Source organism: Rattus norvegicus, chromosome 8 (genome assembly GCF_036323735.1).
Source record: "Rattus norvegicus strain BN/NHsdMcwi chromosome 8, GRCr8, whole genome shotgun sequence".
Taxonomy (NCBI): domain Eukaryota; kingdom Metazoa; phylum Chordata; class Mammalia; order Rodentia; family Muridae; genus Rattus; species Rattus norvegicus.
Window position 1 is genome coordinate 119,037,899 of NC_086026.1, and position 18,102 is coordinate 119,056,000.

Genomic DNA, 18,102 nt, shown 5'->3' on the forward strand with positions numbered 1-18,102 from the left:
CTGTGGACCAGGTTGGCCTCTAACTCCCAGAGATACACTGTTTCCTGGATGCTAGAATAAAAGGTTTATTTAATGCACCACTCCCTTACACAGTTCACCTGTTTAGAAATTGATCTTGTATATGAGTACACTGTTCAGACGCACCAGAAGAGGGCATCGGATCTCATTACAGATGGTTGTGAGCCACCATGTGGTTGCTGGGATTTGAACACAGGACCTCTGGAATGGCAGTCAGTGCTCTTAACCACTGAGCCATCTCTCCAGCCCCTAGAAATTGATCTTAATTTACCTTTTTTGTTTGTGGGTACACTCAAACACATGTGGCTTTCTTTTTTTTTTTTTTTTTTTTTTTTCGTTTTCTTTTTTCCGGAGCTGGGGACCGAACCCAGGGTCTTGCGCTTCCTAGGCAAGCGCTCTACCACTGAGCTAAATCCCCAACCCCCCTGGCAACAGATCTTAATGTTAAGTACTATGGCATAGGAAAATTTGGTCAAATTAAGGTTAAGAAATCAGTCTCTGAAAACAATTCAAAAAAAATTTTTTTTTTTTTTTTTTTGGAGCTGGGGATCGAACCCAGGGCCTTGCACTTCCAAAATATTTCTTAGTAGAAAAACATTTTACACCTTTAAAAATTGTAAGGAGGGAGCTGAGGAGATGGCTCAGTTTGTGAAGTAACCGAGACTTAGGCATAAGGCCCTGAGTTCAGATCCCCAGCACTCATAGCAGAGCCTCCCTGTGAGGCAGCAGTGGGGCCTGCAGTTCAGTGCTGCTCTAGTTCTGTCTGGGGTTGGAGGAGTGGGGATTTGTTGTTGTAAAAATATATAAAATAGAAAAGAGTATAGTTCTCACCCCCCACCCCCAGGTCCGTGCCGCCCCAAGATATCTGCTAGATATCTTGGCAGAAACACATCCCAGCCGCACGCTTTCCTACACTCAAACCCTCACATAAAAGAACACACAACACAATAATCTTTGACCCAATTGGTAAGATATAATTGCCCACTTAAACATACAAAGCCCAGTACCATCCATCCCTTAAGAAAATTGATAACGGGCTGGAGAGATGGCTCAGTGGTTAAGAGCACTGACTGCTCTTCCAGAAGTCCTGAGTTCAAATCCCAGCAGCCACAAGGTGGTTCACAACTATCTGTAATGGGATCCGATGCCCTCTTCTGGTGTGTCTGAAGACAGCGACAGTGTACTCACATAAATAAAATAAATACAAAAAAAAAGAAAAAAAAAAGAACATTGATAACAACCTGTAAATACACAGAGCAGAATTTTAGCACCACCTGCCATGGCTTTTCCCCTCACTCTGTTTCTTCCTTCCTGTCCTAGTCTCCTCCTCTTCCTTCAAACTTCTCTCCCGCCCATCCTTCCTTCTCCAATGACAGGCCTCCTTCTGTCCTGTACCTGCCCCTCACCTGTACTTTACAAATTCAATGGGGAGAAGGTTCTGGTGAAGTCACCTGAGTTCTGACTAGGCAGCTGTCCTTGGGGCAGTGGAATTAGCATCAAAATACAGATAACTTCAGAGCAAACCACAACAGGGATTCTTCATTCCACAAAGCTTACTGCACAGCAGGACTTTCCAGGTTCATTCCCAGACCCTGTCTCAAGGGTCAGCTACACACTGATAGTAGAAAACACTTGATGTCAGCTTTGTGCTTACATACCTGCACACATACACAGCGTCTATATAAATATTTACACGTTTATTAGTAGATGAAAGTTGATAATTGTCCTAGAATTTACTGTGTAGATCATAGTAACAGAGTTCTGTGTAGTAGTATTATCAAATTCAGAAATATCCTCTGCATCCTATGTTCTGGGATTCTAAGATACTCTGCTTCCTTCCACCCCAGTAATCTGTAATATTCTTGATTTAAAAACTGCTTATGCTAATGAGGTATATTCAGAAGCTTTAAGGTCTTTTCTGAATGTTTCAGCTATCGAGTTGGAAATTGCTTGTCAGGTGGCTTATCTAATCAAAGCAGCTGCTCTACAATCTCCCAAACCCACGTAAAGGTAGACCAACCGGCGCCACAGTTACTCCGACCTTCACACCTTCTGCTCCCATAAAAAGAAGGAATCTAATGTCACAAAGTACCCAAAAAGGAAATAAAGTGCAGTAATTATAAGACACCTGCAAATGTGATAATAATTTATAATGTGTAGTCTGATCAGCTTTGCTTTGAGAAGTGATATCAGTAAACTTGATTAGGCAGTTAACATCGTGTTAAACTGTGGTGGGATTGGAATAGGATCTAAGTCTGTAACACAGGCTGTGGCTGTAGTATTAGTGCATGCGGTTGTGAGAGGAAAGGTTGGGCCAGTGGGTCTCTTCTCCCATGTGGGGCCTTGCTTCCTTATGAGGAATGAATATATAGGGCTCTTGGTAGGTACTTAGGTTTAGTATTCGGGATGAAAGCAATCTTTGTGCTCTGTTAGTCTCCTTACCCTTTTGTAAATAATGTGAAAACTTGTAGTTGAGATTTTTGATCGTGAAACTGTATGGTCACAATTATGATTACTTTTGTGAAGGACTTCAGAGTCACCTAAGGGGTTAAGAGCACTGGCTTCTCTTCCACAGGATTCAGGTTTGCTTCTTAGCACCACTCAAAACTTCTCTCACAATGCTAGACACTGCATGTGCTTAAAATTACTATTAAAAAATTGAAGAAAGTTTTGATACATGTATCAATTCTTGAGTGAAACAGTGTATCTGTTATATGATAATTATCCTGTTATTAGATAATTTGAGCATTCTATTATTTTGATAAAGGAAAAATAAAGTCTGTTGTCAGTTCACCACTTTTATACCCTTAGAAATCAGAAATGTCTATGCTTGAGAATTGTTTCCTTATCCTTCAGATTGGATCCACTACCTTCTTTGAACTATATCAGGTATGTGATTTGTCTGTTCTCTCTGTGAACAACACTTTTGTTTTTTAATAGGAAGATGAAGATCCCAGCAAAGGTGATCCAAGTCGTTCAGCTGACGCAGGTGAAGACAATGTGACAGAACAGACCAATCACATCATTATTCCCAGCTACGCTTCCTGGTTTGATTATAATTGGTGAGTGGGCTTTTTCCCCCCCCCGAAGCCTGGTACCAGAGGGGTGGAAACACTCGCCTTCTCCTCAGCTGTGCTGTTTTACCCTCTTCCAGTCTCCTTCATAAGCAACATGGACATTACTGTTTCAAACATATTCTTCTTACCGTGTTGTTGCTTTGCATGTTTATTCCTTTTACCATGCTTGGTGCTTACCCTGTGAGTCGTGATCCTTTTGGGGGTTGCAGGAACATCATCATCCTCTTGTAGTTATTAGGCGAGGTTTTGCTATCCAGTTTCCAAAAAACCCCTTTCATTTCACCTGTTTTATTGTCCTAGTGTTATGAAGATGAGTGGTGACATTTATAATTGTTACTGTCCACATTGGTTTGTTGCTTTGAGACTAGGTCTTGTGCTAGACTCCATGCTAACCAACAGCAGGCTCTCTCAGTCATGACTCTCAGTTGTGGGTATTACAGATCTGAACCAGTGTGCCCTGTACAACTTTTTTAGTTGATTAAGAGAATCTTTTCCCCTCTTTTCTTTCAGTATTCATGTGATTGAACGGCGTGCGCTTCCCGAGTTTTTTAATGGAAAAAACAAATCCAAGACTCCTGAAATGTGAGCCCACTGTTTTATAAACCTTTTTATGTTCATAGCATGGATTTGTTGGTTTAGTTTGATGTGTAAGTGTTTTGCCTACATGTGTATGTGAACCACACGTGTGCAGTGCCTGCAAAAGCCAAAAGAGGGCACTGGCTCTCTTGAAGCTATGGAAGGGTATGAGCAAACCTGGGCCATCTGCAAGACCAGCAGCAAGTCCTTTTAACCTCTGGTCTTCATCCCTTTCCTGATTTCTTCAAACATAATTCCTACGTGCTGGTTACTACTGCTTTTTTATTTATTTATTTATTTATTTATTTATTTATTTATTTATTTATTTTTAAAGATTTATTTATTATATATAAGTACACTGTAACTCTTCAGACACACCAGAAGAGGGCATCAGATTCCATTACAGATGGTTGTGAGCCACCATGTGGTTGCTGGGATTTGAACTCAGGACCTCTGGAAGAGCAATGAGTGCTCTTAACCACTGAGCCATCTCTCCAGTCCCTTTTTATTTCTTTTAATTTACAAATAGTGAGTGCTACTCAAAAATTACTTATTTTTGTACCATCTTAACTTCAAGGTAATTTTTAGGCTTTTTTCTTTCTAAACTTCAGATTATGTGTGTGTCAATCCTAGCACTTAAATATTAAATGTAATAAATGGTGTTTACTGGAGGTTTCTCATAATAGCTTTTAATTATTTCTATGTGTGTTAGGATTTGAAGTCTCATATAATGATGTGGTAGGGAGTAAATCTTTATTCTCATGATAAATTATTAATTACAAGCTTATTGTGTATAGGATTATTCCATTGCATTTGAACTGAGTTAAATTCTCTAAAACATTTGCCTTTGTTTTATAATTGGAAATAACTTAGGAGTTTGCTCATCAGGATGTATATCTGTCTACTTTTGACGTATTGTTATATATATTTATGTATTTATTGTTTGGTTCCCTTTTTATTTTGTAAAATAGGGTCTTGCTATGTAGATTGGGTTAGGCTAGAACTCCACCACTGTCCTTTCAGGGAACAGTAATCTATTTCCGTTCCTTGCGTGTAGTGCCAAAATAATTTTGTTTAGTGGTTACCCTGTTTTAGAGGAGAACTGAGTATATAATAGTGTTCCACGTAGGGTACATAGCAGCGCATGGGCAACATGAAGCACATTCTCAATGTTGATTTGTGATTCTGTCTCGATGTCCGAGACAGCACCAGCTTATCTCCTAATGACAGTGTTGCTTTGCAGTCCCCACATCCAGACTGGGGAGGCGTCTCTTTAAAGTTAGACTTTTCTGTTTTCGCCTTTTTCATCTTGTAACTTGAGTCATTTTTGTCTGCCCTTGTATCTTCTCAGACTTTTCTTTTGCTTGTTGTTAAAAATAATTGTTGGTAGATGTCATGATCCTTAACAGTCCTGAGTTGTAGAAAGCATTTGTGGCAGGAATGTTCCAGTGCGCATAGACGCTGCCGTGACATGGAAGCACAGTTTTCCTAAGTTTCCTGTACACTTTTGACTTATCCTGCGTTGGCTCTCTGTGGTCATTGGTCTGACTAAGGCACATTGCTGTGTCAGAGCCAAGTTCATTGGTGAGAAGTAAGAGTACCCAGAGACAGAGACCACGACCCTGTCCAGCCCTCCGTCCAGGGCAGCTCTTTAAGGGCTTTGTGTGTCAGTTTTCTTGAGTAACAGAAAGATGGGCTTTATTTTGTAGAGTCATTTGGAGTATTAGGTGAGCTACTTTGCAGAACACTGCTTAGCAACCACAGACAAATATTCAACTTACCTTATGCTGTTTCAATGTGCAATATACTTGCTTTGCATTTTACTGGTTCTGAATTTATTTGAATTGTTAATATTAGATGACAACAATTCAATGTTGTCACATATGTTTTGGGGGGGTGTTCTATGATTGTCAAACATTTTTTAGTTTGGTTTTGATAATATTTTATCCAAAGATGCATGTCTACATTATAAATTTTGTCCTTGTATTTTAGATACTTGGCATATCGAAATTTTATGATTGATACATACCGTCTAAATCCTCAAGAATATTTAACCAGCACTGCTTGTCGGCGAAACCTGACTGGAGATGTGTGTGCTGTGATGAGGTAAAATGTTTGACTTCAATCCTGTATTTTAGGTACTTAAAGATGTATTGCCGTTTTATATCTTGCTAAGTTTGTATTTAAGGTTTTTGTTATTTTTATTTACCTGTATCATATGTACCAAGGGTAAGCTTAAAATCTGGAGGAGTACATCAAGTCTCCTGGAGCAGGTACTAGAGTCATTTGGGACCAGCATGACATGACTGTTGGGGGACAGACCTGAATTTTTAAAAGCTCACCCTCCTACCTGACCAATTGAACTGGGTGCTCTTCATCCTACTGAGAGGGTTCTGTATTTTAATACTCATTGTTGTAATCTTTGTTTACTAGGTTCTATATATCTTTTATGGTCAGATTAGACAATGACAAGGGATTTGGGTGGGAGTATGTATATCATCCCAGAACAATTTCAATTTGGATTTCCTTCTCTGTATTGGGTCAGAGAATCAGTTTTTCATCATGAAACAGGAATTTGTTCTTTATTTCTGTAATAAAGGAACTATTATTTGATGGCCATGGTGGTATATGCCTTTAATCCTAGCCCTCGGGTGATAGGCAAGCAGAGGTTTGTGCTGTCAAGGACACCCTGTTCCTCATAGTGAGGTGCCAGAGCTTCATAGTACGAACACCTCATAGTAGTAACACCTCATAGTAGTAACACCGCAAAAGTAGAAATAACCCCCTATTCATTATTTGACATTGTTTTCAGGATGTGCGTTCTCCCTAAAACAGTACAAAGATAGTTGGCTGTTTGCAGTCTGCAGAGAACATCTTTTCTTCTTTCTGTTTTGATTCTTCACTACAACGTTGGGGGTTCACAGATGAAACTGAGTCAATTGTAATTTTAAAAAGTTTTCATCTTTCAGGGTTCATGCCTTCTTAGAGCAGTGGGGTCTTGTTAACTACCAAGTTGATCCAGAAAGTCGACCCATGGCAATGGGACCTCCTCCCACTCCTCATTTCAATGTGTTAGCTGACACACCCTCTGGGCTCGTGCCTCTGCATCTTCGATCACCTCAGGTAAGGTAGTGGTGACAGCTCTGGGGCCTGCCTGGTAGCCCTGTCCTGGTGCTGCTTCCCACCTGATAGGCTTGAGAAGGTTGACCTTTGCTTTTCATTCCTCCAGTTGTAAATGTAATATTTAAGGTATTGCTGTGCCACCAATTCTGAGACTTTCTCCCACGAAATTAATGCATTTATTGTTACCCTTTAACCCCTTGCCACCAGTATCACTAGGAAGTAAGCAGATGATACAGAAACTTGTTATTACGTCTGTGTCTGGGCTGTGTGCATTTTTTTTTTTTTTTTTTTTTGTTCTTTTTTTCGGGGCTGGGCCCGAACCCAGGGCCTTGCGCTTCCTAGGCAAGCGCTCTACCACTGAGCTAAATCCCCAACCCCGGCTGTGTGCATTTTAAAGCCTTTATTAATAACTTTACTCATGATTGCAGAAGTAGACATCCATGGTGATGTATTACTAAAGGATATTCATATTGTATTTGCTCCTCATTGTCAAAGAGAATATAGATTAGCAGGAAAATTGCCTATCTTCTGTGACTAAGGAGAGCACCAGAGGTACTTGCTTTTCTCATGTTGAGTTTATTGACAGTTTACTGTGGAGATAGACTTAGTTTTTTGTTCTTGCTGAAAGTGGTTATTTCATTTCATTTTTGATTTTGAGACCTATGTAGTTCTGACTCTTGGACCTCTGTAGAGTAGACTGACCTCTAACTCATTAAGACCCACTTACCTCCTGAATCAGAGGTGTACACCATCATGCTGAGCTGATTAAAGAATTAGCCAATCTGAAATAATTATTAAAAACTTGTATGCCTTCGCATTTAAACAGTAAATCTAGTCATTTTGTCATCTGCCTCACAGGTCCCTGCTGCTCAACAGATGTTAAATTTTCCTGAGAAGAACAAGGAGAAACCAATTGATTTGCAGAACTTTGGTCTTCGAACTGACATTTACTCCAAGAAAACACTGGCAAAGGTAAAGGCTTTTATAAACCCATGTTGGCCACCCGCTCACATGTCTTCTTTCTTGTATAGGAAATCCAGTCTGACTGGAGACAGCAAGGTTTCTGTTCAGGTCTGGTGCCCTTTCAGCATTCATGTAGGTGATTAGCAGATAGATATTTAAATAACTACAGACAGGGTTTTGTGAAGGTAGTTCAATTTCAAAAGTAAGTTAAAATATATAGTGAGAATCATGTAATAGGGCTGGAGAGATGCCCAGCGGTTAAAAGTGCCAACTGTGGGGTTGGGGATTTGGCTCAGTGGTAGAGTGCTTGCCTAGGAAGCGCAAGGTCCTGGGTTCAGTCCCCAGCTCCGGAAGGAAAAAAAAAAAAAAGAGTGCCAACTGCTCTTCCAGAGGTCCTGAGTTCAAATCCCAGCAACCGCATGGTGGCTTACAACCATCTGTAATGGGATCTGGTGCCCTCTTCTGGTGTGTCTGAAGACAGCAACAGTGAACTCACATATATTAAATAAATAGATCAATCTTTAAAGCTAGATCCTGTAATGACCGTGTGAGTGTCTGTTGATTCAGCTACCAACTCAGACCACAAAGCAGGGTAAGCAGTAAGAATGGAGGGCAGGAATCGTGGCAACAGACAGGAATTAATTTATATGCGAGGAAGGAGAAAGAGGAATAGGATTGACAAGCTTGACTGTGTGAGGGCTAACACTAGTCTTGACGTCAGGAGAACATTTGCATTCAGAGGCTGGCAGGAGGCGCAGCAGTGCACAGTTGCAGCCAAGCCTGACAGCCTGAATTCAGATCCCACAAGCACAGGAAAACCAGATGTGCAGCAAGAAGGGGACAGACACGAGAACCCCATGACAGGAGCAGCTTTCTGCATTTTAAATGACAGACCAAAATATTACTTGAAAATAAGCTGAAAAATTGTAAGTTAATATGCTAAGTAGTAACATGACTATTTAAAGAAGTTTAATTAGCTAAAAGATTATATCTATGCTCAGTAATAGAAACATAATCCTAGCTTGTATGTTGTGGCTGACACATGTACCTAGCTTCCTTAGACGTAAAAACAACAATACAGGAATAACCATAGACTTGTGTGTAAGTTAACAACATGTAGTTTGGTTTGGCTTGGTTAAAATTATGGTTTCTTCAGTCAATAGAATAGTGTAAGACAAAATCCATTCCCAGAACTGTTCATGCTTACTCAAGCTTGTTATCCCAGCACTAGCAGGCTCATTGTCCTGAGATTGAGACTTAACAAAGAGACTTTAAAACCCAAGAAATAAAGATGTTGGAGAGATGGGTCAGCAGGTGAGAGTGCTGACCTTAAACATTGTCAGTGACCTTTAGTCCTGGAGTATCTGACTCAGGCTGTCAGACCCGGGTGGGAGAGCCTTCACACTCTCAGATGCCTTGCTGGGCTGGTTCATAGCTTGTTTTTGTATAATTATAAATGATTTTTCTTGTTAGTGTATTTTAAAACTATACCTCTATCTCCCAAAGTTGAAATAGTGTGTAAATAACATGTAAACACTTCTGGGACTAATGAAAACAAGACGCTGGTGCACGCCACGCCTTCTGTTGAGGTGTCTGAGTGTTGAGTTATGGGGGACTCCCCTGTATGGTCTGGGTAAAACAGTTCTGTGAGGTTAGGAAATCCTGCCTGAGCCCCATCTGCATACACTTGTGAGTAGCAAATAATTTCTGGCTTTGTTTCTTCAGAGTAAAGGAGCTAGTGCCGGAAGGGAGTGGACAGAACAGGAGACCCTTCTTCTCCTAGAGGTAAGCTGACCAGTGGTGGTGGCCCTTACTCACAGCTGATGAGTTTTTTCTTGCTCTTTTCTTTTTTCCTTCTCTCTCAATAGTTCAAAAAGATACTTTTTGGGGAACTTTTGTTACTATTACACTTTTCTAGTCTCCCCTTTTTGTATTGGGTTTAAGCAGGTGGCTCTTTCTAAGGCTCTATCTTACAATCAGAGTCCTTGACTAGCCATATCTATCATGGATTGTTCTTAAGAGTGTATGCTCAAAAAAAAAAAAAAAAGTGTATGCTCTAAAGGGGTTGGGGATTTAGCTCAGTGGTAGAGTGCTTGCCTAGCAAGCGCAAGGCCCTGGGTTCGGTTCCCAGCTCCGAAAAAGAAAAAGAAAAAGAAAGAGTGTGTGCTCCACACTCACAAGCAAATATAGCTTGTTATTTAGTGCTATTTTGAACCTTTGTGCCATGAGAAGTAATGGTTGTACTTTAAGTAGAAAATGCAACAGTTCTTTATGCACACTGTGGTTCTAAATTACCTCCATATCTACCTTAAATGTTAGTGCATGGGGCTGGAGTGATGGCTCACACGTTAAAGGACAGGCACACAACCAAAAGCATAAGGTGAGTGGACAGTAAATACAGAGTGAGGTAACAATTCCTGAGCTACGGTTTGCCCTGACCATGCTGAAGAGAACTGCCTGCTATACTTGTAAACAATAGTACATTTCTTTGCTGCAGGTGGCTTCTGTGCTAGGGTTGTCTTTTCTTTTAGGCAGGAAGCAGGCAGGGATTATCAACATATTTATGTTGATTCCTTAACTGAGAAGCAGTAAGGCTCAGCAGCATTGTTTACTATTAACACTGTCCCTGAAAGCAGTTATGTAGAGCAAACACTAGCTTACAAGGCAGGTTTCTGGGTGTACACCCTCTAACCTAGCATTTGAAGATTGCAAGTCCTTTGCCTTCCATGATTAAGTAGGGCAGCTTAAAAGCCAGATAAATGTGAGATCACTGAAGGTAGGAGAGAGAACCTTTTTCAGATTTGTGAATCTGTAAGGCAAAGCTTTTACCTAGATCACACACACTCCTGCTTCTGTTCCAGACCCTCCCCACTCCACTCCCATTTCCCAAAAAAGGGTATCAGGAAATCATGCCACCAGAGAGAAGTAACAGTAGCAAGCCCTAAAAGGTTGACAAGTTATTTCATTTGTTATATTTTCTTACTATTTATTTTATGTATTTAATCATATAGATTCAGGTTTTCGTTTTTGTTTTGAAGGTTTTTACGACTTTTTACCAAAACTCTAATAAATTTTATGACTCATTCTATTCTGTCCTGTCAATCTTTTACTGCTAGCCTCAATTTTTATTAAAAATCCATTGTCTTGTAGACCTTAGTGTGTTTGTATGGGTAGATGATGATGTGTATGTGGAAGGCAGGGCAACATTGGAGTCTGTTCTCTTCTAACATCTTGTGGGTTACTAAACAGTGACTTCGTCTCTCAGCCTTCTCACTTGCCCCTTTTTATTGTTTGTGTCTCTTTCTTTCCTCCCTTTCTTTCTGTCTGTCTTTCTGCCCATCTTTTCATTCTCTCACGTTGATTTTCTTTGTATCATGTTGGTCTTACACATAATTTACTCAAATTTTTATTTCATTTTAATAATGTTACAAATATTTTTCCACTTTAAAATTGTTCATTGCGGGCTGGAGAGATGGCTCAGTGGTTAAGAACACTGACTGCTCTTCCAGAGGTCCTGAGTTCAATTCCCAGCAACCACATGGTGGCTCACAACCATCTGTAATGAGATCTGATGTCCTCCTCTTGTGTGTCTGACACCTACAGTGAACTCAAAAATAAAATAAATCTTTTTTAAAAAAGTTATTCATTGCTATGAGAGGAATATAAGCATTGTTCTTGCTTTCTCTTACGCTTTTAGCCCATCTGATATTGTCGTGGTAATCTTCAGCCACCATCTCAGAGTAGATTCTTTGAAAGTTTTCATGTAAAGAGTAGTGATCCAGTTTAAACGAATATTGTAATGTTCAGGTATTTCATTATTGTTTTGTTGCCTGATTGACAACTTATTATAAGGGTCACTGCCAGATTACCTTTTACCTTAATGTAGAAATAATTATTTATATTACTAGTTTGAAATAGGATCTTGTCCACTCTGTTATCTTCAAATCTTGTCTCAGTTTACAGACAGTTGGGGTTGAAGGGCATGCGCCACCATAACTACTAGATCACTACCCAAATTTTTTTAGAATTCTGTCTGCAGAATCTTAGCAAGGTTGGGTTTGCATGCCTAGCACTCTTGAGCCTGTGAACCAGGGTTAGTAGAAGTTGAAGACCAGCCTGTATCACATAGTGAGATCCTGTCACACAGAAGGGGGAAAAAGGGCACTGGCTTCATTTTTCTTCCCTTCTATTTTCCTTCCTTGTTATTTGATGCTATCACCCTTTTGTTTCTGTGTTCACTTAGGCTCTGGAGATGTACAAGGATGATTGGAATAAAGTCTCGGAACATGTTGGAAGCCGTACTCAGGATGAATGCATCCTCCACTTTTTGAGGCTTCCCATTGAGGACCCATACCTTGAAAATTCAGATGCTTCTCTTGGGCCACTAGCTTACCAGCCTGTCCCTTTCAGCCAGTCAGGAAACCCCGTGATGAGTACTGTTGCCTTTTTAGCATCCGTGGTTGACCCTCGAGTAGCATCAGCTGCAGCCAAAGCAGCTTTGGGTATGTACTTCCTGTGAAAGCTACCTCTCCAGCACTAAAGTCTGACTTTATATTCAAATATGATTAGCCATGAACTTAACATTTGCCTCAGTTATATAAAGTGTATGCTGTGCAAGCATGAGGGCCTGAGTCAGATCTCCAAAGCCTGTGTAAAAGCTAGAAGCTCTAGTATATGCTTATAGCATCTATACTGGGAGACAGAATAGATGGTCTCACAAGTCATCCTGACAGGGATAGTAACTCAGAGATAAGGTGGAGGGAGAACTGATAGAATCTTTGTTGATGTCAACTGGATTAAACCAGCAGACTTAAACCCAGGCACAAGCTCACCCCCACACATACATACAAATGCTTTTAAGAATATCAGCTGTGTTAATACACATTTCTCTCTTATAAGTCACACAACAAAAACTAAAGATAATGTGCTTCATCAAAATGTAGAAAATAATTTGTAAGGACTTTGTTTTTCTTTCACTTTTAAAAATCTATTTTGTGTGTGTGAGAGAGGGAGGGGAGGGGGAGAGGGATGGAGGGAGGGAGAGAGGGAAAGAGAGAGAGGGAAGATCACTTACCATGATATATCTCTGAAGGTCAGGATTAGCAGTGCAAGGGTGAGCTTTGTCCTACTACGTGTGCCTCATGAATTGAATTGTCAGCCTGGCCACAAATGTCCATTCTGGCTGAGCCATGTTGCTGGCCCATAGAATATTTGTGGATTTAGAAGAACAGCTAGATAATTTGGCATAACCTGTGAAATTGCAGCTTTTTAGAGGAAGAGACAAAAGAATCAGGAGTTTAAAGTTCAGCGTGGACTATTGTGGATCTTGTCTCAACCAACATACATGTACATACACACTCGTGTATAAAGGAAAGTAAGTGTTTTATGACATTAGGATATTGGTAGAGATATAGCATGGAAGCTACTTAATTTATTTTCAATAACTTAATTTCACCCAGGCATCTTTTATATTGTAGGATTTACATTTTTAAGGTTGTTTGATCCTTGCTGTTTTTATAGTTACCAGTCTTGCCAGCAGAGTGGTGAAATCAGGACTGAAATTTTACTTGTTTCTAATAGATTTTTAAACAACTTTTCAAAGTATAATAAAGAAGGCACTATTATGTTTTGGATAATAACCTAGGGAAGTGATTGGATTGATTCATTTTATATTTTCCCTAGTGTGCTCACTGTATAAACTGATGTTACTTTGTCACACTAGGATCAAATATCTATGCAAAATTAAGATATTGTCTTTGTGATCTTGACTCAGAGGAGTTTTCTCGTGTCCGAGAAGAAGTACCCCTGGAATTGGTGGAAGCGCATGTCAAGAAAGTACAGGAAGCTGCAAGAGCCTCTGGGAAGGTGGATCCTACCTACGGCCTGGAGAGCAGCTGCATTGCAGGCACCGGGCCCGATGAGCCGGAGAAGCTTGGTGCGTCACTAATGAGTACAGCATTCGCTTTAGAGATGCTTATATTCCTGTCAGTGTGCAAAATCACGGGCTTTGCTTACACACAAGCAATCAAAACAATATAATGTGCCTCTACATTTTATTATATATATTTTTCTCACATTCTTGTGAGGTGGACAAGGGGGACGTGGTACAGAGAAAGCAAGAGCTAAAAACAGTGCCTGATAACCAAACAGTATCAGTTCCTCAGTATGTATGGGTGTGAGTGTGAGTGTGTGTGCCATAGGTGTAGTATGTATGGGTGTATGTGTGTGAGTGTGTGTGCCATAGGTGTAGTATGTATGGGTGTGTGTGTGTGAGAGAGAGAGAGTATGTGTGTGTGAGTGTGTGCGTGCCATAGGTATAGTATGAATGGGTGTGTGAGTGTGTGTGTGCCATAGGTATAGTATGTATGGGTGTGTGAGTGTGTGTGTGTGTGTGTGTGTGTGTGTGCCATAGGTATAGTATGTATGGGTGTGTGTGTGAGTGTGTGTGTGCCAAAGGTGTAGTATGTATGGGTGTGTGTGTGAGTGTGTGTGTGCCAAAGGTGTAGTATGTATGGGTGTGTGTGTGTGAGAGAGTGTGTGTGTGTGTGTGTGTGTGTGTGCGTGCCATAGGTGTAGTATGTATGGGTGTGTGAGTGTGTGTGAGTGTGTGTGTGCCATAGGTATAGTATGTATGGGTGTGTGAGTGTGTGTGTGTGTGCCATAGGTGTAGTATGTATGGGTGTGTGCGTGTGTGAGAGAGTATGTGTGTGTGAGTGTGTGTGTGCCATAGGTGTAGTATGTATGGGTGTGTGTGTGTGAGAGAGTATGTGTGTGTGTGCGTGCCATAGGTGTAGTATGTATGGGTGTGAGTATGTGTGTGTGTGCCATAGGTGTAGTATGTATGGGTGTGAGTGTGTGTGTGTGTGTGTGTGTGTGCCATAGGTGTAGTATGTATGGGTGTGTGTGCCATAGGTATAGTATTTATGGGTGTGTGTGTGAGTGTGTGTGTGTGTGTGTGTGTGTGTGCGCCATAGGTGTAGTATGTATGGGTGTGTGTGTTTGTGAGTGTGTGTGTGTGCCATAGGTGTAGTATGTATGGGTGTGTGAGTGTGTGTGTGTGTGTGCCATAGGTGTAATATTTATGGGTGTGAGTGTGTGTGTGTGTGCGCCATAGTTGTAATATTTATGGGTGTGTGAGTGTGTGTGTGTGTGTGTATGCCTTAGGTGTAGTATTTATGGGTGTGTGAGTGAGTGTGTGTGTATGCCATAGGTGTAGTTTTAGCACATGCTTTTGACCATGGATACATGGAGACCAGAAGACCAGATTTCTTCCCATTACAATCATACAACCTATGTTAATCTAAGGTTTTGGTATATGTAAATATCTAAGATAACATTTAGTTTTTAAGTTACTTTTGTTTATTTTATATCAAATTGTACACAGCATGGTTTTGTGGACATGACGCGTAGTTTGCATGCGTTTTGTAGAGATAAGAATGCTTTTCTTCAGTAACTAACATAATGGGATGAATATCAGTTTCTTAAAAATATTTATTTTTTATGTATCTTTATATATTAAGTGTTGAGTGCCTGTGCCAGTAGATTCCAGAAGTGGCGTGTAGGATCCCTTGGAAGTAGGCATTACAAACAGATTCGAGCCTCCCGGTGTGGGTGTTGGAAACCAAACGCTGACTCTTTGAAAGAGTAATCAGTGCTCGTAACCTCGTAGGCATCTTTTCACTCCTCCAGGCGTCCATCTTTTAAGTGTTCTATGTGGCATGAGTACAGCAGCACTCTGCCACTTTCCCTCCCACTGTGTGGGTACTGAAGACCTGACTCAGACTTGGTGGTGTGCCTCTCCCGACTGAGCCATCTTACCAGTTGCTGCCCGTTTTGAAGGATATAACTTTGATCCAAATGATGGAATGAGCATGCATTCAGTGGGCAGTGAAGGTCTGGTCTGTCAGACATCGTACTGCAAATCCTGTTTATGTTCTTGGTCTGCAGTTTTCCCTGTTTATAGCTTTATTCCTTAGAGAATCTTTGGCATGTTGAGTTGTGTTTTGACAAACAGAATGATTGGGAAGACTGTCAAATAGCAGATTGTTCACTGAGCTCCTTAACAAATTTTGTGTAAGTCTGAGTCTGCCTTCATGTGGACGGGACCAACTGGATCCATTCAAGAGGGTTAAGAACGAGTTTCCAAGCTAGGCCTGGTGTCACACAGTTAGTGCCCGCACTCAAGTCAGAGGCTGGTAGATCTTTGATTTTTGACGCCAGCCCACTCTAAATGTCTTCCAATAATTGGACGTGTAATTAATCATTAAGGACTGGCTTAGATTTAAGTGACTTTCTGATTATTCTTACTTTCTACAAGGGAGGTGGTAGAATTTTTATTATGTAACATATAATTGCCTTTTTAGGTCTTTTGTGTCAAATTAGGTACTTTTTTGTCTTGATAAATATACACATACCTCTTATTACGATTTATATCAAGTAAGATAACAGGTAGAACTAATCGAAAACTGGATGGTTTACAAATGAAGTGCCAAAATAGAGATAGTTTCCAGTAGATAGCCACAGAGCTGACTCAATAATGAAGAATACTTATTCAGAATATATTTTATAAGACATCTTTTTGTTACAAGCATTTGAGTCTCTCAGATCTAATGTTTACAGCTCCTTCAGCCCCTTTGAAAATGATTTCAGATTCTCTTCCCATCCTGTTTTTGCTAGCCACATTATTTTTAGAATGACTTTAGCAACTGCTTCCCAATTTATGCCATGTGCCATCTTGTTTAAGGTAATTCTGAACATTCATTATAATGTGGGGCTTGGTGGCACGTATCTGTGATCCTACCAGTTAGGAAGCTAAGGCTCGTGAGTTCCAGCCCAGCTTAGTCTGTATAGTGAGACCCTTGTCTCAAAGCTTAAAATTATTTTAATTAGGTATTTTAATTATTTCTTAACTCTGCATATGTGGGTCATTCTACAATATGGGCCAAAGGATTTTCAGCTTTCTGCTCTATCAACACCATCAAATGGTAGTGGGATGGAGTCTGAATCCGCTTTAATATTGGTAGTGTAGGAGCCACAGAGATGTGCCCCTGAGTACTAGGTTGCCTTTTAGAGGACAGAGGTAGGACTCCCAGGATTCACAGGGATGTTTACAGCTGTCCATAGCTCATTTCCAGGGATCAGATGCCGTGGTCTCTACTCCAGGGCCCCTGCACAACACACATGATGTTCAGGCAAACGCATACACATGAAATAAAATTAAATAAATTGAGCACTTTCTACCCAACCATGGTGGAACACATCTTTAATCTCTGCAGAAGCAAATGGATCTCTTTGAGTTCAAGACCAGCATGGTCTATATTCTTAGTTCTAGGACAGCCAGAACCATGTAGAGACTCTGTCTTAAAAACAGAGAGAGACCAATAATAAATAAATAGGGCGGGAATCACACTTCAAACAAAGCAGAAGCTGTTTTCATAGCATTAAGAGATAAATACAGAAATTAATTAATTAATATTTTTAGACATTGTAAGAGTATTAGAACTATTTCTCATTTTTTCTTCTTTCAGTGGCTCTTCATCATATAAGTAGATATTAATTTACATAGCCTTTTATCTTTGAATTACAGTCAATTTTAAAAAGTTGATGTCAAGTTTGACTTGCCTTAAAATAGATAATGTGAGTGTGTGGTACATTTAGAATGTGCAAATAAAATATAAAATTGTGGGTAGATTTTCAAAAGCAACAATGTGTATTACTTTTTGATGATGGTGCATATTTATTAACCCATGATGTTTGAGGTCCGTTTAAAAACCTGTATTACTACATTTTCTGATAGTATTCTTCTCCAATCTTACCAGCTCAATATATCTTCATGTTTTGAGACAGGATCTCACTATGTGGACCATCTTGACCTTGAATTCCCAGATCTGCCTCTCTCTCTGACTCAGCCTCTGGAGTGCTGTGATTAAAGGTGTGGTTCAGCACCCCAAGCCAAAAGCTCCACTTTAAATCTGAACTCAGATCTAAGACAATGGCTGATGATTCTCTTCCTTCTTTTTCACCTCACCTCCACTCTTACAAGAGAAATCCTGTCTTTAAGTGGAGTTCTATTATATGCAATTGAACAACATGTGTCAAGTATGATTTTGCTAGGTCTTAGACATTGTAAAATATGAAATATTTACACTTCTGAGAAATTTTTTTCTACTCGGTATTTTATTTTCCCACTTATCCATGTGTTATCCAGGTAGCTGTTTAATCCCCTCTTGTGCAATACGTTCTGAATGATTGCAGTCCTGTTTAGCTTCCCACTCTCAGTGGGCAGCTGGGAGCCGTGCCCTTGTGTCTTATTATGGCATCTGTGTACACTCTTCATGCTTCATAG

The 18,102-nt window shown here is 40.2% G+C and overlaps 1 protein-coding gene across 3 annotated transcripts in view; it reads left to right on the top strand.

The window, feature by feature from the left end:
• The window catches only part of Smarcc1 (SWI/SNF related, matrix associated, actin dependent regulator of chromatin, subfamily c, member 1), a 106,245-nt gene that overhangs the window by 50,982 nt on the left and 37,161 nt on the right, over positions 1 to 18,102 (top strand). For all 3 annotated transcript variants that reach the window (XM_006243771.5, XM_006243772.5, NM_001413573.1), the window contains 8 exon segments: positions 2,959 to 3,080; positions 3,606 to 3,677; positions 5,664 to 5,777; positions 6,641 to 6,794; positions 7,653 to 7,766; positions 9,483 to 9,542; positions 12,001 to 12,259; positions 13,531 to 13,692. In XM_006243771.5, the coding sequence (XP_006243833.1) occupies positions 2,959 to 3,080; positions 3,606 to 3,677; positions 5,664 to 5,777; positions 6,641 to 6,794; positions 7,653 to 7,766; positions 9,483 to 9,542; positions 12,001 to 12,259; positions 13,531 to 13,692 (1,057 nt within the window).